The following is a 21982-nucleotide window of genomic DNA, read 5'->3' as shown; positions in this document are numbered from 1 at the left end:
GTATGAATAGTGCCATCTTCACTCCGTTCCAATGTAACATCTAGAAAATTTAGGGAATTTTTAGGGACTACATAAAAGTATCAAAAACCTTTAAACGTTATACTGACGATCATGTCTACACTAATCGCAATTATGCGAATTGCAAAACAATGGGTGTCATTTATTTAGCCTCCTGCACCTGCCCCAAGGGATACGTCGGAAAAACTAGTAGACAATTTAGACGACGTATTCTAGAGCATATAGGGGATATAAGAAATAAAAGGGATAAAACCCTATCTAATCATATGCATCTCTTCCACCCAGATTCCCCTTGTAATCTAACTTTCCAGAGTGTCACTACGGTCCAACTTGATAGTAGGGGTGGAGATCTAGACAAAAAACTTCTTCAAATGGAGACAAAATGGATTTACCAGTTGCGGACTTTTGTCCCTTTTGGACTTAATGACGCAATTTCGTTTGCATCATACATTTAAAATCTTGGTGGATACCCTTAGAGGACATGGGACAGTTCATTTTGATCCCCCCCCCCTCCCCCCTCCCCCTCCTATCCCTATTTTTTATCATTTGTTTGCCATCTATATCATTGGGTCTCAGTGGTACTCGAACAGACAGATTATAATGTTCCATGTGTTTTTTCAGGTAGGCTCCCTTGTTCCTACTGTACTTGATCTATATTTATCTTTATTTTCTTTCCATATATTTCTTTTTGGAACTGGTATGCCAGGTCAATTAATCGTAACTCGATGCGATATGACATGTTTTGGTGTCATCTCTGGTGTCAATCTAGGTCAGCATCTTGACCAATTGTGGTTTCTCTTTAACTTCTATTGCTCCTCTCTTGCGGTTCATGGGACCGGAAGAGATGTCGCTTTGCGTTCCAGGCACCGGTAGCTGCCAGGGTCTGCGGTCCATTGTACCACAGCATACTTCCGGTTGCGCTTCACACTATCTGTGTGGCGCTGCGAATAGTTCCGCCTTCTGTGCGGGTCAATTCGCCGGATGTGACGTCTTTGCTGCGTTCCATACACCGGAAGCAGCATCATCAAAGACGCCCGGGAGCTCTATTTAAACGCCGGGTGAGCTTCGATATCCAGCGGCGTGCTGGCGCTCACCATCTCCGGTAGCATACATCATATCCTCATCTGACAAGGTATTTAGCAGTCAGTTTATGCATCTTGCTCATAGACTATTCATTCATCTTGTTTACAGACTGTTCATTCAGTTTCTTTCTTTTTGACCTGGCGTCATATTTTCTCTCTTTAGCTACCTGGGATCTATCTCAGGCTAAAATGGCCTCATCTTGTTTATGCACACGCTGACTCTATTTAGTGGCTGTGGACAGGTCAGTACAACTGGCTTACTGTGTATCTTATTACTTCATCAGTATACATTTATACTATAAGCACATGGATAATTTCAATTGATGTTTCTTTGGGTTCACAGTTATCAATTTTGATTTGGAACCAATTGAATCTGGCTTATATGGGATATCATACATGTACAGGCTGTCGCATCAGGGTATGTGATAGGCCCTTTGTTTTCTATTTATTTGGTTCTGTACTGTATTTGGACACTACAATTTTTTGTATTTATCTTTTTTGTCTAGACCTAACGTTACCTTCTTGATCTATCATCATTTTCTATTGATTATGGCATCTACCACTTATTCACACCTGTGGTAAGATAAATTGATATACGATTTGGAATCTCTATAAATATTCTTTGAGATTGGATGTCTCATGTCCTCTGATTTGTTTTTTGCAGTATGGATTTGTACATGGAGTGAATATAAATACTCTGAAGATTACCTCTTTATTAATACCTTAACTTGTATAGGACACCATTATACATCATTTAGGTCTAATACTGTACTGTATTTTATATCCCATTTCTAAATGTCTCTATGCATCTTTATCTTGACAATTAGACACTGACAACATATACCCTAGTTTGACTGTCCCTGACCACTGTGACCAATTCCCATCTTCTTCTACTTATCAGATTGTATCTGTTTTATGCCAATCGTTTAGTACTTAAGTGTTAACTCATCTATGTTTCAACGTACTAATACTTTGTCATCGCTGTATATATTTGTTGCCCTCTTGTCCCCTGATGAGCCTATGTCTCCACATTAGGCGAAACGCGTTGGTAGAAGAGGCTAACTTATCTGTATATATTGTCTCTATGTTTCCCATTCCTATCCACACTTAGTTTAGGTACCCCCCCTAGATCAGGCAGGGCTCTGAGTGTAGGCACTCACCTGTACCCTCACCCCCCTCCCATTATTAGTTAACACTTTTTGATAACGATTTTATCAGTGAAATAAATTAAGATTTGATATATAACTGGTACATATATTATGGGTCGGGATAGGAGGTCGGAATAGGAGGATGGGATAAGAGGACGGGATAGGAGGTCGGGATAGGAGGCCGAGAAAGGAGGACAGGATAGGAGAACGGGATAGGAGGACCGGGATAGGAGGTCAGGATAGGAGGTCAGGATAGGAGGTCAAGAAAGGAAGTCGAGTTAGGAGGATGTGATATGAGGACGGGATAGGAGGTCGGGATATGAGGTTGGGATATGAGGACGGGATATGGGGTTGGGATATGACAACAATATATGAGGACGGGTTATGAAGTCAAAAGCTTCCTCCAACAAGGATTAGGAAGGAAAAACCGGGCAACGCCGGGTACTCCGCTAGTGACATATAAATGTCAGGGGGATCACCAATGTGTGCATTGAAAAATATAGCACATGCTACTGAACCATGCTAAATCTCACCTGCTGTTGGCTACTGTTTAGTATACCTGAAAGGCTGCAACTCTTTTTCCTATATAAAAAAAAGTATCTTAAAGGGGTATTCCGGCCTTATACATCTTATCCCCTATCCAAAGAATCTGCCGCTGGGACCCCCTTGATCTCCTTGCAGCCCCCCTTGCTGCTCCTGAGATGTGACATCACGGTCATGCCCCCTGTGATGTCATGTCCCCTCCATTTATGTCTATGGGAGGGGGTGTGGATAAGATGTCTAAGGCCGAAATACCCTTTAACAAAAAGATCAAGAAAAGTGGCATCAGAGCTTCAAACATATGGAGTGCATTCCAAACAATATATTTTTTTTTACAGTTACATAGATAAGTTCTTGCGAGAAAATTTCATATCATATGTGAATCACGTTTGATTTATTTAGTTATCAATTCATTTTAAATAGATGTGTTAACAGATCATTTATTTTGTACAATACTAAATACAAAAAGTGGCAACAGGCTGCTACTGAATAGGCATTCTATCTGACATCCGGTTGCAACTGACTTGCAATTGACTTTAATATGGATCAGTTTTGGACCAGAAACAAATGGATGCAATCTGATGCAACACATCTGTTGAAAAACACTTCCCGTTTTTATTGTGATTTCCTGTTAAAAAAAAAAAAAAAGAGAATGCGTTTTTTTTTTCAAAGTAAAAAAAAAACAGGACATTTTAACAGGATGCAGGAAGATAATATAAAGATAGCTCAAATTAAAATCACTTTTGCCTTTCTTTATAATCTGTTTGGTCATTAACAAACCATCTCAATTGCATGATTTCAGAATTTATGGATAGCTTTGTAACTGAGCTCCTTATTGTGTCATGTATACAGTTTCCATAGAGCTTGTGTACTGTTCATCTAAGGAACACAACACCATTGATGACCAGTTAGACATGTCACAGAGTGATTGTCGAATGACAAGCCAAAGCTGCAGGACATGACCACCATGTGTTTTCGTGTAGCATCTATTATCTCCAAAGAGACTTTCCCTGGGGCATTCATCAATCAGTGTTGCCAACTTCTACAAAAGGAAAAGGCCTCTACGATAAATGGCACTTAGGACAATTTAAAAAGGGGAATTATCTAAGAACGATCAAGATGGAAACATATATTACCAATGTGGTAGCCTTGGGGGGTGTAGGGTAGTTGGGATGTTGTAGTAGGTAAGGGGTTAATGTTAACCCTATAGTTCGTGACGGCAGACTGAGGGCTAGTATGCTGAGGTAATTCTCCAGCCTATTGCCGCCCTTCCCAGAAACGATAGGTGCATGTAATAAAATGACTGAAGGTCCACAAGGTACTTGAACTTGGGTAACTTTACTTAAGTGCTTGCGATACATCCAGTGAACAATGACAGTCTCAGTAATACATTCTTTATATAGCTCAATGACTGACAACTGTTGCGGACCTTGAAATAGACTAAAGTCTCTGAATTTAGGGTAATTATTGCAGATCCGTCCGGATTTAGGGGATAGATAAGGTCCGGTGATCCTGCAGAGTGCGTGGGGATTGATACACTCAGAATTTAGAAGTTATCGGCCGTCGCCACAAGTTCAGGCCTAGACTCACTGATCTCAGCAGCGCAGATGCTTCTTGCTTGCTTGCACAGGAACAAGAGAGAGAGATCATGGCCACCGCTCCCTTATATGAGCAGGGGGTGGGGCTAATCTGATTGGTCCGAACACCCGTCACTCACCGTTACACAGTGTGATGGGATTTACTACGTCACAAGGACCTCCAAAGGTCCTCAAGCAGAAATACCATAGAGTTCACCTGACCACGTGACCCCCAGGTCCTGCTACGCTATGGACAGGTAATTAACTATTTATCTACATTTATACAATCTTACACATACAAATCCTAAATGGCTACAGGATAAGCACTATAGGGATGAGAGGTGACTAGTGGTGGATAAGACATTAGGGACCCCGACGTCCTAGGGACTCTGGCTATGGGGACCCACAATAAAAGGTACCGGATAGGATACGGCACCGGGACACCACACCAACTTCATACAATATTACAAAATGTATCAAAATTGTACCAACCTACAATAATCGCTTTTTATGAACCTTTGTGACCTAACAGTAAAATGAGTCGTATTACAGTATGAGAGAACTTCTTAAGACAATGGTGACTTGTTTCTCTAAATAAAGCTGAACTATAAATATGTGGGGGAAAAAACTGCCCTACTCAACAGACTCTTCCTTTTGGTGCAAACTATTAATAACTGACACAATTTTATTCGGTCCTTTATAAGAAAATGCCATAAAGACCCTTCTGTGTCATTGATTATGGCAGGGAAATGCATGTTAGAAAGACCAATACAGGCTGGGTCTAGTCAGTGCCAAGGGAGATTGTCTGTACCTGCAAGTAGTCGGGGGGCGAGTAGAGATTAATTCGGAAATAAATGCATATTGTTAACTTCTGTAAACCTAACATTGGCCTTGCATTTACTGTTACTTGAGCACAGCTCATGCTTCAGATGTTGAAGAGAAGTCTAAGGGTGCATTCACACAACGTTTTAACTATACGGCCCGTATCTCATTCATTTGAATGAGCTGACCGGAGTCAAACAGTGACTCCTTTCGGCTCATTTTTGCCCCGTGTCCGGTTTTCTGACCGGACTGAAAACCGTGGTATGGTGCAGTTTTCAGTCCGAACACCGGATATAGGGCAAAACACCGGATATGGGGCAAAACACCGGATATGGGGCAAAAATGAGCCAACAGGAGTCACTGTTTGACTCCAGTCGGCTCATTTAAATGAATGAGAAGGGGACTGGTTCCGGCTGGGTTAGGGGAGCGCATGGTTTTCACTTCCCCCAGCCGTATCCGGTCGCATTGCTAAAACGTGGTGTGAATGCACCCTAAAGGAAAGATCTTCTATATTAAGGATCTGTTACAAACTGTTAGATGTTTGTCCCCGATTTCAAGATGTGCCATAGACAACAAATTGTTTGTGCAGTAAAACAGGGTCTGTAATATGTATTAGCAGAGGATGAGCTGCTTATTCCTGTCTCCATATATGACTTAATTTGTTTTTTAATAAATAAATAGCCTCATAAGGTCATAAGGGGAAAGGATCATACAGACTATTATCATTTGTTTGTTCTATTAAATGCTGGCAACATATGAATGAAGCACACTTAACACACACTTAACAAACATATCCCTGAGATTCATTCTGTACAAGAAAGTAGTGAGTTTCCATTGCAGATAAGTGCATTTAAGTCACTGTACTGTTAAGATGCAATGTAGTAATGGGAGTTGAACTGAAGCAGTGTCAATAAAGGGTTAACCTAAGGATTTTACTTGGCAGCTTTACTCCCACAGAGTTTATTGTGGTACAAAGCCAACATTATTAATCAAATTCCTTTGGTCTTTGAATTCACTTTTAAACCAATTAATATCTTTTTAACAAACCATAATACTGTAATATTAAAGTCTATTCATTTTATTTTAATTTTATTTCTAATCACTTCTGGAAATAAACTACGGTAAAAATAGCATTGAAAGATCTTGATTATACAATACTTTTTATAGGAAAACTTTATTTTTGATATGTCATGAATGCAGACTGCATTGTAGGTAGGTTGTCTTTCAAGTGTTGCATGAATTTTGAAAACCTTTGGCTTTTAGGGTTTTTGTGATGTGAACTACTTATATGACCAATATGACCCCTGCAAGAAAAAGCTAGAGATAGACACACATTCTACTAACAAGGTTCTCAATTGGGTTAGTTTACTAAGTGTAGTCTTCTTTGTTTTTTGTTTTCCGACAGGTATTTTTCCAAGGTATTTACAATTTTTTCCCTAAATTTAGCCTTTCCCTTAGTTTCTTATTTGTTTGTTTTTGTTACAACAGTTAAACTGTCAGGTTTTCCAGAGCTCAAATCCCCTACATTTTATGTGGAAACCTTAGTAAATACGTCGGGGACATGCCCCTTTTGTCAGCGATACATCCTTTTTTTGTGTCGGGGACACGTCCCTTTCTTCGGGGAGACACCCATTTACTCTAAGTATCCCTTGTCTTTCATACTTTATATTTCATATTCCATTTTTTTTTATATATACTTAAATTGTCGTAATGGTACAATTTTTCACATAAAATGAATTGAATGAAATGAAGCCTGTAGTTAATACAATGTAACTTGTGGATTGTTTATGGATCGTTCATAACATGGTTTGGTGCTCTGCACAGGAGAAGACTCCAGCTGATTTTCCAGCTTTGTGACGCACGCGGACACCATCTCGGGGCTGGCTGCTTAGCCATGCCAGTCTGCAGGAACGAGGTCTGTCACGAAGCTGGAACATCATCCTGGAGTCGTCTCCTGTGCTTCGGTCCGATGAGCACCAAACCATGTTATGAATGATCCATAAACTATGCACAAGTTACATTGTATTAAAGGGGTACTCCGGTGAAAAAAATTTTTTTTTAAATCAACTGGTGCCAGAAAGTTAAACAGATTTGTAAATTACTTCTATTAAAAAATCTTAATTCTTCCTGTACTTATTAGCTGCTGAATACTACAGTGGAAATTCTTTTCCATTTGAAACACAGAGCTGTCTGCTGACATCATGAGCACAGTGCTCTCTGCTGACATCTCTGTCCATTTTAGGAATTGTCCAGAGTAAAAGGAAATCCCCATAGCAAACATATGATGTTTTGTACAGTTCCTAAAATGGACAGAGATGTCAGCAGAGAGCACTGTGCTCATGATGTCAGCAGACAGCTCTGTGTTTCAAAAAGAAAAGAATTTCCGCTGTAGTATTCAGCAGCTAATAAGTACAGGCGGGATTAAGATTTTTTAACCTGTTAAGGACCCAGGGCGTAAACTTACACCCTGAGTCCCGGTCCTGCGATATAATGCGGGGTCACACGGTGACCCCGCATCATATTGCAGCGGGCCCGGCGTCATCGTGAAGCCGGGACCCGCCTCTAATAGCGTGCGGCACTGATTGCGGTGCCGCATGCTATTAACCCTTTAGTCGTGCGCTCAAAGCTGAGCCGCGCGGCTAAAAACGAAAGTAAAAGTGCCCGGCTAGCTCAGGGAGCTGTTCGGGATCGCTGCGGTATAATCACAGCATCCCGAACAGCTGTAGCACAGGAGGAGGTCTTCTTACCTTCCTTCCTGCAGTCCGATCGCCAAATGAATGCTTCAAGCCTGAGATCCAGGCTTGAGCAATCAATCACCGAAAACACTGATTGATTCATTCCTATGGGGATGCATCAATCAGTGTTAAAGATCAGTTAATGCAATGTTATAGCCCCCTATAGGAGCTATAATATTGCATAAGAAAAGTGTAAAAAAAATCATTAACCCTTTCAATTATCCCTTCCCCTAATAAAAGTTTGAATCACCCGGCATTTCCAAGAATAAAAAAAAAACAGTGTAAATAAAAATAAACATATGTGGTATCACCGCGTGGGGAAATGTCTGAATTATAAAAATATACCGCACGTTCAATGGCATATGCGCAAAAAAATTCCAAAGTCCAAAATAGCGCATTTTTTATCACTTTTTATACCACAAAAAAAGTGAATAAAAAGTTAAAAAGTGATCAAAAAGTCTGATCAGAACAAAAATGGTACCGCTAAAAACTTCAGATCACGGCGCAAAAAATGAGTCCTCATAACGCCCTGAACACAGAAAAATAAAGTTATAGGGCTCAGAAAATGACAATTTTAAACGCATAAATTTTCCTGCATGTATTCATGATTTTTTTCTGAAGTGATACAAAATCAAACCTATACAAGTAGAGTATCATTTTAACTGTATGGACCTACAGAATAAAGATAAGGTATCATTTTTGCCGAAAAATGTACTGCGTAAAAACGGAAGCCCCCAAAACTTATAAAATAGTGTTTTTTCATCAATTTTGTTGCACATTGATTTTTTTTTCCCGTTTCACTGTAGATTTTTGGGTAAAATGACTAATGTCATTGCAAAGTAGAATTAGTGATGCAAAAAATAAGCCATCATATAGAATTTTAGGTGAAAATTTTAAAGAGTTATGATTTTTTAAAATTATGGAGGAAAAATTGAAAATGAAAAAAAACGAAAAAAGCCCGGGTCCTTAAAGGGTTAATAGAAGTAATTTACAAATCTGTTTAACTTTCTGGCACCAGTTGATTTAAAAAAAAAAAAAAGTTTTTCACCGGAGTACCCCTTTAACTACAGGGTTTATTGTATCTATAACGGTATAAACTATTTATCAACTCCATTCATTACAACATGGAGGGTACCTGAAGTTGGATACATTAACAATACAATAGGTGGCTGTGAATCTATATAATTGACTTTCTACCTGGACTTTCTATTGACTTTTACAGATTATCTATTTTAAATATCCACACACTGTGTAATATCATTTTAATCTATGGTAAAGTCCATAGCAAGGGCCCTGCTTGGACATTTATCTATTAACTGATAAATATACTAATCTATATACAACCAGTCTATTATTAGCCATCTTTTATATATATTATATGTGAACACAACTTCATATCTGCAGCATCAAATCCTGCACATCAAATATGCGCAAGATACTGTAATGTGTGAATACAGCCTTAAGCAGAATGTGTATAGCATTTCAATTTACTTCAGTAGGTTTAAAAGTGAAATGAAATTAATCTGAAACCGCTTTTTCATACTTCCAGCAGGAATTACCTGCAGGTGAGTGTTATATACATTGTTATGCAGACAGTATCAGCACCGTGACCTTTATTAATGGTTCAAATCAACAGCCCATTTGTCCCATAAAGTAAAATTTTATGACATAATGCATTTCAAGCCTTTTGGATCATTTTATTAACTTAGACTTGAAAATTCTGCAGATATCAGTCGCATTCGCCTCAGAGTAAAAACAGTTGAGAAAAGTTAAGATTTGCTTATAAGCTATAGATCTATATCCTTCATCATAAAATAGGGCAACATGAAAAAATAGGGCAGAGTATTAAATTGGAGAATAAAATACTATGTGCACAGTCCTATAATAAGGAGGAAAATAAGTAAGCAAGTTTTAATAAAGATATCTCTTTGTGTTTTGCAATAACCAGTGCTCATACATACCTTCCTTTTATGCTCATCATAGTAGGTTTTGTCCCATTTTTGCTGCAGATATTTGTTACCACATGGTAATGTGGGTTGGTAGGCTCTATGCATATTGAATGTGAAACACTCTCCTAGGTTGTAAACCTCCAAATGACTGAGGGTCTGAGACTACGGAGGAATACTGTGGAGACTATGGTGTGTTTGAGGCAGGTCATGTGGTGGTTGTCATGACATTGGTGTTAAGGAGAAAAGTGAATAGCTATTGGTAGACTTCCAAACACTGTGGCTGGAAATCAGCAAACAAAGCATGAATATACCAGCTTATATCTATGAAGTGACTACATAATAACACAATGCTTCACCACCAGCCCCGTCCATGGACTGCCACAGGCGAAGTATCCTGTTAGACTACAGAGGGCAACCAGACAAAAGAATGCTTTCTCTATGGTGTTTGTCAGAAGAACAAATGCATATAGTACAGTGCAAGAGGTAGTTCTGCTATTCTGAATATTATCGACACCCCTGAAAATCAGTTTTCTTATGTGAATTTTTATTATTTTTTTATTTCATTTTCTTATCTCTAAAGAAACAATGATGCTAAGTGGCAGTTCTGTGCTTATGCACACATTTCATTTCAAACTTTAATCAAGTTATCACCAATTCACTAAATATGTGAGAACTGCTAGTTTAGGATCCCCTTCAACCCTAGAATGGAGTCCATGTTTTCCTTTTGTATGGAGGAGTAGTAAAGTTTGTGAACTGTTGCCCCAGTCAATGTCTGTAGAGCTAACGAAGATAGTGGTGGGGGGGGGGGGGGGATGGTTATGAGGGGTATGAGACCCCATTTCTAGCAATTACAGGTGGTCCCAGTGGTTGGACAACCACCACTGATCTGTCAGTTATCATCTATACTTGCTTGGCTATTGTTACTATTATTGTTATTGACTTTGTACTTGGATTCTGATTGAAACAGCAGTGGTAGGTGGATCCGGTGAACCTGTGTGGACGATGGCTCGGGTCATACTAGGGAGCGGAGTCTAAGGTCGCCAACCCTGATACGACTCGCTCCACACAGGTTGCCGAAATATAACGAGGTACAGTAAGGAAGAGACGTAAGCAAAGTCGGGACTGGCAGGAGGTCAGGACAGGCGGCACAAAATCAAGGTCAGGGAACAAAGCAGGCGGTACTGGTACACGGTAGAGCAAGATAACATATAGACAATGCTTTCTCAGAGGCTCTAAGGCATAAAGATCCAGCAAGGAAGTGTGGGGTTAAATATGGATTGGAAGAACAAACACCAATCAATGGTGTGCTGGCCCGGCATCCTGTGCTAGTGGAGGGGACAGAGGCATGAAAGGGAACGTGAAAGGCCGGCGCTTGCCTGTAGCGGGGACCGATGATGCGGACGGCAGCAGGGGAAGAGGATGGAGCAGGAGAAGCAAGAGAGGTAAGGTGAGAGCCCAGTGATTGCCCACGTGTGCATTCCGTGAAGCGAACACCGGACCCCTTTTTTTTGGACCGCAGGAAATTAAGTAACAAGCCTCGATCTCAGATACGGGAGTAGGATAAAGGTCTTTTTGAGAAAAACGATTGAGAATGAAAGGTTTAAGGAGGGAAATATGGAAAGAGTTCGGGACACGAAGAGAAGAAAGCAAATGGTTCGTGGGACACAGGGTTGATGCGATGCGTAACTTTGAAAGGACCCAGGAACCGGGGAGCCAATTTATAACTGGAAACCTTAAAACTAATATATTTGGCCAATAACCAGACCTTGTCGCCAGGAAAGATCGGAGGAGGTTCTATCTTTTTGTCAGCTTGAGACTTCATACAGGAAGAGGCATGGAGTAAAGAGTGCCGGGTTTCTTGCCAGATACATGAATTTTCTTCTATTTGGTCATTTACAGCTGGTACTTCGGAAGAAATAGGCAAAAGGAAGAGGAGGGCGAAGATGGCGATAATAGACAATAAAAAATGGAGAAGTTCTGGTGGCTTCAGAGTCCCGGTGATTATAGGAAGCAGGTTGGACCAATTGTCTTGCCGGGCAGAGACAAAATGGCAAAGATAATCTTCAAGAATTTGATTCACTCTCTCCACTTGACCGTTAGACTGGCGGTGGTAAGCGGAAGAGAAGGCCAGCTGGATCTTGAGAGAGAGCAGAGAGCCCGCCAGAACTTGGAGACGAACTGAACCCCATGTGAGTTGGCAGACCATGAAAACGAAAAATATGATGGAAGAATTGTTCTGCCAGCTGTGGAGCAAAAGGTTGTCCAGGCAGAAACACAAAATGTGCCATTTTAGAGAATCGATCAACGACCACCCAAATGACCACGTTGTTATAAGAGGGAGGCAGATCGGTGATGAAGTCCATAGCGATGTAGGAATAGGCAAGGGTTTCATAAGGCACGTTCCAGGTTCGGACACCAGAAATGTTGCGAAATTAGCTGAAGGGACTTCTGTACTCCAGTATGTCCAGCCAGCAAGGAAGAGTGCCCCCAGATTAAGACTTTGCGTCTAAGACGAGGTGGTACTAATGACTTTCCAGGCGGAACTTCCTGGAGACCAACTGGTGCAACCGTAACCAATCGTTCATGAGGCACAATATGACGAAGAGAGGAGTCCTGGCTTATCACATCAGATGACCTAGAGAGAGCATTGGCTTTGATGTTTTTCTCCACGGGCTGAAAATGGAAAAGAAAATTTAATCTTGAGAAGAAGAGTGACCACCTGGCCTGCCTAGGGTTCAGACGCTGGGCGAACTGAAGATACAAAAGGTTCTTATGATCAGTGTAAATACTGACAGGATGAATAGAACCTTCCAGAAGGTGATGCCATTCTTCCAAGGCCAATTTAATGGCCAGGATTTCTCTATCACCAATAGAATAATTCTTCTCAGCAGGAGAAAAAGTCTTGGAAAAGAAACCGCAAGTCTCGGTTTTACCTCTGGAGGACTCCTGGGTCAGTACTGCTCCCGCTCCAACAGAGGAGGCATCCACCTCCAGAAAGAAGGGTTTCTCGGGGGACAGGTCTCGACAATACAGGAGCAGAGGCAAAGGCAGATTTCAGACAAGAGAAGGCTTCTTCGGCCAATGGGCAATTTTTTTTATTTTTTTTCGGTAAGAGCCACAATAGGAGCCACCAAAGTAGAGAAGTGCAGAATAAACTGACGTTAATAATTGGCAGATCCCATAAGGCGTTGAATAGCTCGCAGTCCAGTAGGTTGAGGCCAATTTAAAACAGAAGACAATTTGTCAAGGTCCATCTGTAGGCCTTGGTTGGAGACAATATAGCCAAGAAAAGGAAAACTAGATCCTGAGAATAAAGTAGAATGGGGAAATGATGGGGGCCTCAGCAGAAAGATCCCAGCTGCCCTAGCAATATGCTATTATTTTCTTAGATGGGGAACATCTCTTTAAAGTGTTACTGTAATGTAAAGCATACCTCTAATCCCTTGGTCAAGATTCAGAAAAATGATTGTGCAGCACTGTTCTTTTTTTCTAATTGTCTTTCATTTAAAATTTGGGTGCCATTCTCCCTGCTTCCAACTTTAACCCCTTAAGGACTGAAGGCGTATGGGTACGCCTGTGGGAATTTCGGTCCCAACCGCTAGCCGGTTGAGGACCGGACTTGGATGCCTGCTGAAATCATTCTGCAGGCATCCCGGCACATCGCCTGAGACCCCCCATGTCGGAAATCGCGGTCAATTCGGCGATTCCGGGTCAAACGGGTCTCCGGTGACCTGGAAAATAAGGGATAGGAGTGAGGTGGCAGTGGTGCCACCCCTCCTATCTCTGCTGTCGGTCGGTCAGAAGCGACCGACCAATAGTAGATCGGGGGGCGGGGGAGGTTAAAGTTCAGTTCCCCCGTTCTGCCCACCCTGGCAGAACGGGGGAACCGATGGTGACCGGCGCTGGAGGTCACTTACCATCGGCGGCGGCAGCGGGTGGCGATGACGTGCGGCGATGACGTGCGGCGATGACGTGCGGCTAGCTCCCTGCTGCAAACTACGGAAGCCGGTGAGTTGCCTAGCAACATCTGGAGGGCTACGGTTTGAGACCACTATAAACTGTAGCCCTCCAGTTGTTGCAAAACTACAACTCCCAGCATGCTCAGACAGCAAACGGCTGTCTCGCCATGCTGGGAGTTGTAGTTGCGTACCTCCAGCGGTTGTATAACTACATCTCTCAGCATTACAGTGAGTTTTTTGCTTCAAGTTTGAGCTGCGGCAAATTTTCCGCCGCAGCTCAAACTCCTAGCGGGAAACTCACTGTAAACCGCCTGCCTGTGTGAATGTATCCTAAAAACACTACACTACACTAACACATAATGAAGGGTAAAACACTACATATATACCCCCTTACATGGTTCCCCCCCCCCCCCCAATAAAAATGAAAAACGTATCGTACGGCAGTGTTTCCAAAATAGAGCCTCCAGCTGTTGCAAAACAACAACTCCCAGCATTTCCGGACAGCCACTGACTGTCCAGGCATGCTGGGAGTTTAGCAACAGCTGGAGGCACCCTGTTTGGGAATCACTGGTGTAGAATACCCCTATGTCCACCCCTATGCAATCCCTAATTTATTCCTCAAATGCGCATAGCGCTCTCTCACTTCAGAGCCCTGTCGTATTTCAAGGAAACAGTTTAGTGCCACATATGGGGTATTTCCGTACTTGGAAGCAATAGCACTACAAATTTTGGGGGGCTTTTTCTCCTTTTACCCCTTATGAAAAGGAAAAGTTGGGGTCTACACCAGCCTGTTAGTGTAAAAAAAAATTTTTTACACCAATATGCTGTGTTGCCCCATACTTTTTGTTTTCACAAGATGTAAAAGGAAAAAAAAGTGGGCGTAAAATGCTCTGCGGACGCACAACAAGGCTCAGGACTGAGAACGCACTATGTACATTTGAGGCCTGAATTGGTGATTTGCACAGGGGTGGCTGATTTTACAACGGTTCTGACATAAATGCAAAAAAATAAATACCCAGGTGTGACCCCATTTTGGAAACTACATCCCTCACCGAATGTAGCAAGGGTTATAGTGAGCCTTAACACCCCACAGGTGATTGAATTTTCGTTAAAGTTGGATGGGAAAATGAAAAAAATATATATGTTTTAACTAAAATGCTGGGGTTACCCTAAATTTTTCATTTTCAGAAAGGAAAAAAGGAAAAAAAGCCCCCAAAATTTGTAACCCCATTTCTTCTGAGTAAGAACATACCCCATATGTGGGATGTAAAGTGCTCTGCGGGCAAACTACATTGCTCAGAAGAGAAGGAGCACCATTGGGCTTTTGGATAGAAAATTTGTCAGTAATTGAAGGCCATGTATGTTTACAAAGCCCCCATAGTACCAGAACAATGGACCCCCCCCCACATGTGACCCCATTTTGGAAAGTACACCCCTCACGGAATGTAATAAGGGGTACAGTGAGCATTTACCCCCCCCCCCCCCCACACACACAGGTGTCTGACAGATTTTTAGAACAGTGGTCCATAAAAATGACAGCCCACTGTTCCAAAGATCTGTCAAATGCCAGTGGGTTGAAAATGCTCACTGCACCCATTATTAAATTCTGTGAGGGGTGTAGTTTCCAAAATGGGGTAACATGTGGGGGGGGTCCACTGTTCTGGCACCACGGGGGGCTTTGTAATTGCTCAAAAAGCCCAATGGCGCTCCTTCTCTTCTGAGCATTGTAGTGCAGCAGCAGAGCACCTGACGTCCACACATGGGGTATTTCCATACTCAGAAGAAATGGGGTTACAATTTTTGGGGGGGCATTTTCTCCTATTACCCCTTGTAAAAATTAAAAATTTGGGTAAAAAACAGCATTTTAGTGAAAAGATTTTTTTTTCCATTTACACGTGCGAATTTAACAAAAAGTCGTCAAACACCTGCGGGGTTTTAGGGCTCACTGTACCCCTTGTTACGTTCCTTGAGGGGTGTAGTTTCCATAATAGTGTGCCATGTGTTTTTTTTCTGTTCTGGCACCATAGGGGCTTCCTAAATGCAACATGCCCCCCAAAAACCATTTCAGCAAAATTTGCTTTCCAAAATCCCATTGTCGCTCCTTCACTTCTGAGCCCTCTAGTGCACCCACGGAGCACTTTCCATCCACATATGAGGTATTTCCTTACTCGAGAGAAATGGGATTACAAATTTTGGGGGGATTTTTCTCCTTTAACCCCTTGTAAAAATAAAAAAAATGGCTCTGCAGGAACATGCAAGTGTAAAAAATCATGATTTAGAATTTTCTCCTTCACTTTGCTGCTATTCCTATGAAACACCTAAAGGGGTAACAAACTTTCTGAATGTCATTTTGAATAGTTTGAGGGGTGCAGTTTTTATAATGGGGGTAATTTATAGGGTATTTCTAACATGAAAGCTCCTCAAATCCACTTCAAACTGAACTGGTCCCTGAAAAATTCCGATTTTGAAATTTTGAAATTGAAAAATTGCTGCTGAATTTGGAAGCCCTCTGATGTCTTCCAAAAGTAAAAACATGGCAACTTTATGATGCCAACATAACGTAGACATATTGTATATGTGAATCAATATATCATTTATTTGGAATTTCCTTTTTCTTAACAAGCAGGGAGCTTAAAAGTTAGAAAAATGCTAAATTTTCCAAATTTTCCTGACATTTTGGGATTTTTCACCAAGAAAGGATGTAAGTAACGATGAAAATTTACCACTATGTTAAAGTAGAATATTTCACGAATAACTATTCGCTATGATACAGAAGCTCCTCTTTAGCCATAATCTCCAGCTCCATAGAATGACGTTACAAAGGGTCTCATGCTGGAGATAGCTGCTATAGGGACAGAGACATTTCAAAGATTTTGATTGGTGGGGGTCTGGGTGGTGAGACCCCCACTGATCACTAATACAAACAGGTAGAAGCAATCAGCTGAAAACCGCATACATATATATGATAAAATACAAATATAAATTACAGTATGCAGCGAGTAAATAAACAAATGCACCATGTCATTGCATGTATTCATAGGATATAAGGGAATATATATTATAAATTAATATAGCATAGAATCTAAAATAGGTTAATTAAGAATTATAGTAGTTTAAAGGAGCTATCAAGGAAAGTTAAACAGATTTGTAAATTACTTCCATTAAAAAACCTTAATCCTTTCAGTACTTATGAGCTGCTGAAGCTGAGTTGTTCTTTTCTGTCTAAGTGCTCTCTGATGACACCTGTCTCGGGAACTGTCCAGAGTACAAGCAAATCCCCATAGCAAACCTCTTCTACTCTGTGCAGTTCCCAAGACAAACAGAGGAATCAGAAGATAGCACTGTTGTCAGACAAAAAGAACAACTCAACTTCAGCAGCTCATAATTATTGGAAGGATTAAGATTTTTTAATAGAAGTAATTTACAAATCTTTTTAACTTTCTGGAGCCAGTTGAGATATATATATATATATATATATATATATATATATATATATATATATATATTATATATTATATATATTCACACACACACACACACATTTCCTGGATAGATCCGTTAACGACCACGGACGTAAATGTACGTACTGGTTTGGCGGTACTTCGCGTACCAGGACGTACATTTAAGTCCTGTGTATGATTGCGAGCATCGGAGCGGTGCTCGCGTCATACACGGCAGGTTTCGGCTGCTATCAGCAGCCGGGGGACCCGCTGGTAATGGCCAACATCTGCGATTGCGCAGATGTCCGCCATTAACCCCTCAGATGCCGTGATCAGTACAGATCACGGCATCTGCGCCAATGCGCATGTTAAAATAGATGATCGGATCGCCCCCAGCGCTGCCGCAGCGATCTAATCATCTGTTATGGCGGACGGAGGTCCCTTCACCTGCCTCCGTCCGTCTCCCGGCGTCTCCTGCTCTGGCCTGAGATCGAGCAAACCAGAGCAGGAGATAGCCGGTAATACTGAACATTGCTATAGATAGTCCCCTATGGGGACATAAAAAGTGTTTAAAAAAATTGAAAAATGTAAAAATAAAAAGTAACAAAAAGTGAAAAATCCCCTCCCCCAATAAAAATTGTCAGTTTTTCCCATTTTATCCCAAAAAAGCGTAATTTTTTTTAGTAAACATATTTGGTATCTCCGCATGCGTAAATGTCCAAACTATCAAAATATTATGTTAATGATCCCATACGTGAACGGCGTAAATGTAAAAAATAAAAATAAGTCCAAAAATGCAGCTTTTAGTCACATTTTATTCCCAAAAAAAAAAAAAAAAAATGGTATAAAAGTTTTACATATGCAAATGTGGTATCGATAAAAAGTACAGATGATGGCGCAAAAAATGAGCCCTCATACCGCCCTATATATGGAAAAATGAAAAAGTTATAGGTGGTCAAAATAGGGCGATTTTAGATTACTGATTTTGTAAAAAAAATTTAATTTTAGATTTTTTTTAAGCGGTACAAAAATATAAAAGTATCTAGCAATGGCTATCATTTTAATCGTATTGACCCACAGAATAAAGAACACGTGTGAAAACGAAACCCTCGAAAATGTGCAAAATTGTGGTTTTCATTTAAATTTCCTCCCTAAAAAAATAGTTTTTGGGTTCGCCGTACATTTTAAAGGTTTCATTACAAAGTACAATTGGTCGCGCAAAAAAACAAGCCCTTATATGGGTCTGTAGATGGAAATATAAAAGAGTTATGGATTTTAGAAGGCTAGGAGGAAAAAATGAAAACGCAAAAATAAAATTGGCCTGGTCCTTAACCTCTTCAGGAAACAGGGCGTATGGATACGCCCTGCATTCCGAGTCCTTAAGGACACAGGACGTATCCATACGCCCGTGGGAAATCCGGTCCCCACCGCTAGCCGGTTGGGGACCGGAGCCTGATGCCTGCTGAAATCGTTCAGCAGGCATCGCGGCATATCGCCCAGGGGGGTCATTATGTCCCCCCCATCAGCGATGGCCGCAGATCGCTGAACGGCTCCGAACAGCCATACCCAGCAGGGGTGAGGTGGCACTGGTGACGCCTCACAATCGCCCTGATTCGTCGGCCGACCAATCAGGGCACCTGCTGCGGGTGTCACTCCCGCAACCCGCTCCGCCCCTCTGAAGGAGAACGTGAGCGGGTGCGGGACGTGGACCCCGGCAGCTGGGGACCCCGATCCCCGGCGTCAATGTTGGGATCGGGGCCCCAGGAGCGGCGGCGGCGAGGGACTGACCTGTATGCGGCGGCTTGCAGCAGTTGGAGGTGAGTGAGAGCCTCCTGCTGTTGCTTAGCAACAGCTCCCAGCATGCAAAAAGGGCATGCTGGGAGCTGTAGTTATGCAACAGCAGGAGGCAGACCACCACAACTCCCAGCATTCCCTTATGGGCATGCTGGGACTTATAGTTTTGCAACAGCTGGAGGCACATTTTTTCTATGGAAAAGTGTACCTTCAGCTGTTGTATAACTACAACTCCCAGCATGCCCGTTGACTGTCGGTGACTGCTGAGAGTTGTAGTTTTGCAACAGCTGAAGGCACACTGGTTGTGAAACTCAAAGTTTTTTTTTACCTAACTCGGTGGTTCACGACCGGTGTGCCTCCAGCTGTTGCAAACTACAACTTCCAGCATGCACTGTACATGCTGGGAGTTGTAGTTTTGCAACAGCTGGAGGCACACTGGTTGTGAAATACTGAGTTAGGTCACAAACTCAGTGATACACAACCAGTGTGCCTACAGCTGTTGCAAAACTAAAACTCTCAGCATGTACAGTTTGTCAGCGCATGTACAGGGTACACTCACATGGGCGGAGGTTTACAGTAAGTATCCGGCTGCAAGTTTGAGCTGCGGCAAATTTTCTGCCGCAGCTCAAACTGCCAGCGAGAAACTACTGTGAACCCCTGCCCGTGCGACTGTACCCTAAAAACACTACATTACGCTACACTACCACAAAATAAAATAAAAAGTAAAAAACACTACATATACACATACCCCTACACAGCCCCCCTCCCCTCCCCAATAAAAATGAAAAACGTCTGGTATGCCACTGTTTCCAAAACGGAGCCTCCAGCTGTTGCAAAACAACTACTCCCAGTATTACCAGACAGCCACTGACTGTCCAGGCATGCTGGGAGTTTTACAACAGCTGGAGGCACCCTGTCTGGGAATCACTGGCGTAGAATACCCCTATGCAAGTCCCTAATTTAGGCCTCAAATGGGCATGGCGCTTTCACTTTGGAGCCCTGTCGTATTTCAACGCAACAGTTTAGGGTCACATATGGGGTATCACTGTACTCGCGAGAAATTGTGTATCAAATTTTTGGGGGTATTTTCTGCTTTTACCCTTTTTAAAAATGTAAAATTTTGGGGAAAACAAGCATTTTAGGCAAAAAAAAAAAATTATTTTTTTACATATGCAAAAGTCGTGGGGTATAAAGGTTCACTTAACCACTTGTTACGTTCCCCGAGGGGGTCTAGTTTCCAAAATGGTATGCCATGTGTTATTTTTTTTTGCTGTCCTGGCACCATAGGGGCTTCCTAAATGTGGCATGCCCCCAGAGCAAAATTTGCTTCCAAAAAGCCAAATGTGACTACTCCTCTTCAGAGACCTGTAGTGCACCAGCAGAGCACTTTTCACCCCCATATGGGGTGTTTTCTGAATCGGAAGAAATTGGGCTTCAAATTTTGGGTGTATTTTCTGCTATTACCCTTTTAAAAATAGTAAAAATTTTGGGAAAACAAGCATTTTTGGTCACATTTTTTTTTTTTTTTTTTACATTTGCAAAAGTCATGAAACAACTGTGCTCACTTTATCCCATGTTACATTCCCCGAGGGGTCTAGTTTCCAAAATGGTATGCCATGTGTTTTTTTTTTTGTTGCTGTTTTGACACCTTAGGGGCTTCCTAAATGCAACATGCCCACCAAAAACCATTTCAGAAAAATGTTCTCTCCAAAATCCCCTTGTCGCTCTTTCCCTTCTGAGCCCTCTACTGCGCCTGCTGAAAACTTTACATAGACATATGAGGTATGTGCTTACTCGAGAGAAATTGGGCTACAAATACATGTAAAAATTTTCTCCTTTTACCACTTGCAAAAATTGGGTCTCCAAGAAGATGTGAGTGTAAAAAATGAAGATTTTGAATTTTCTCCTTCACTTTGCTGCTATTCCTGTGAAACACCTAAAGGGTTAAAACACTGACTGAATGTCATTTTGAATACTTTGGGGGGTGCAGTTTTTATAATGGGGTCATTTGTGGGGTATTTCTAATATGAAGACCCTTCAAATCCACTTCAAAACTGAACTGGTCCCTGAAAAATAGCGAGTTTGAAAATTTTGTGAAAAATTTGGGGATTTTTCACCAAGAAAGGATGCAAGTTACCACAAAATTTTACCACTATGTTAAAGTAGAATATGTCACGAAAAAACAATCTCGGAATCAGAATGATAGATAAAAGCATTCCAGAGTTATTAATGTTTAAAGTGACAGTGGTCAGATGTTCATAAAACACTCTCGTCCTCACGGCCAAAATGGGCTTGGTCCTTAACCTCTTCAGGACATAGGGCGTATGGATACGCCCTGAATCCCGAGTCCTTAAGGACCGAGGGCGTATCCATACGCCCGTGGGAATTCCGGCCCCCACCGCTAGCCGGTTGGGGACCGGAGCCGGATGCCTGCTGAAATCGTTCAGCAGGCATCCCGGCATATCGCCCAGGGGGGTCATTATGCCCCCCCATGTCGGCGATCGCCGCAGATCGCTGGACAATTCAGTCCAGCGATCTGCGGCGATTCCGGGTCAATCGGGTCTCTGGTGACCCGGTGACCCGGAATTACTGGCTGTTCGGGGCCGTCTCTGACGGCCCCGAACAGCCAGAGCCTGCAGGGGTGAGGTGGCACTGGTGCCACCTCACGATCGCCCTGATTCGTCGGCCGGATTACCGGCCGACCAATCAGGGCGCCTGCTGCGGGTGTCACTCCCGCACCCGCTCCGCCCCTCTTCTGGAGGACGTGAGCGGGTGCGGGAAGACGACCCCCGGTGCTGGGGACCCCGATCCCCGGCGCCCCTGTTGGGATCGGGGCCCCAGGAGCAGCTGCGGCGGCGGGACTGACCTGCAGCGTCTGGATCGTTGGAGGTGAGTGACAGCCTCCTGCTGTTGCTTAG

At 42.2% G+C, this 21982-nt stretch overlaps 1 protein-coding gene and 1 long non-coding RNA gene across 4 annotated transcripts in view; one reads left to right on the top strand and one right to left on the bottom strand.

Annotated features, from left to right (window-relative positions):
• Positions 1 to 21982, bottom strand: part of CFAP97D2 (CFAP97 domain containing 2) — a 70081-nt gene that overhangs the window by 26712 nt on the left and 21387 nt on the right. The window contains exon 1 of one of the 3 annotated variants that reach the window (XM_056555989.1): positions 9884 to 10067. The exons of 1 other annotated variant lie outside the window; for it this stretch is intronic. In XM_056555989.1, coding sequence (XP_056411964.1) covers positions 9884 to 9976 — 93 coding nt within the window. In that variant the 5' untranslated portion in view covers positions 9977 to 10067. Of the gene's footprint in view, positions 1 to 9883; positions 10068 to 21982 lie in introns of those variants that run through there. One more of the 3 variants, XM_056555991.1, reaches the window with a different exon arrangement.
• Positions 636 to 1679, top strand: LOC130355620 (uncharacterized). Its single transcript, XR_008888597.1, has 4 exons — positions 636 to 1150; positions 1264 to 1342; positions 1444 to 1518; positions 1607 to 1679. It is a non-coding gene; the product is annotated as an uncharacterized LOC130355620 (long non-coding RNA).

This window comes from Hyla sarda, chromosome 2 (genome assembly GCF_029499605.1).
Source record: "Hyla sarda isolate aHylSar1 chromosome 2, aHylSar1.hap1, whole genome shotgun sequence".
NCBI classification, from domain to species: domain Eukaryota; kingdom Metazoa; phylum Chordata; class Amphibia; order Anura; family Hylidae; genus Hyla; species Hyla sarda.
The sequence above is the reverse complement of the archived record's forward strand: the minus strand, read 5'-3'. Positions and strand labels throughout refer to the sequence as shown.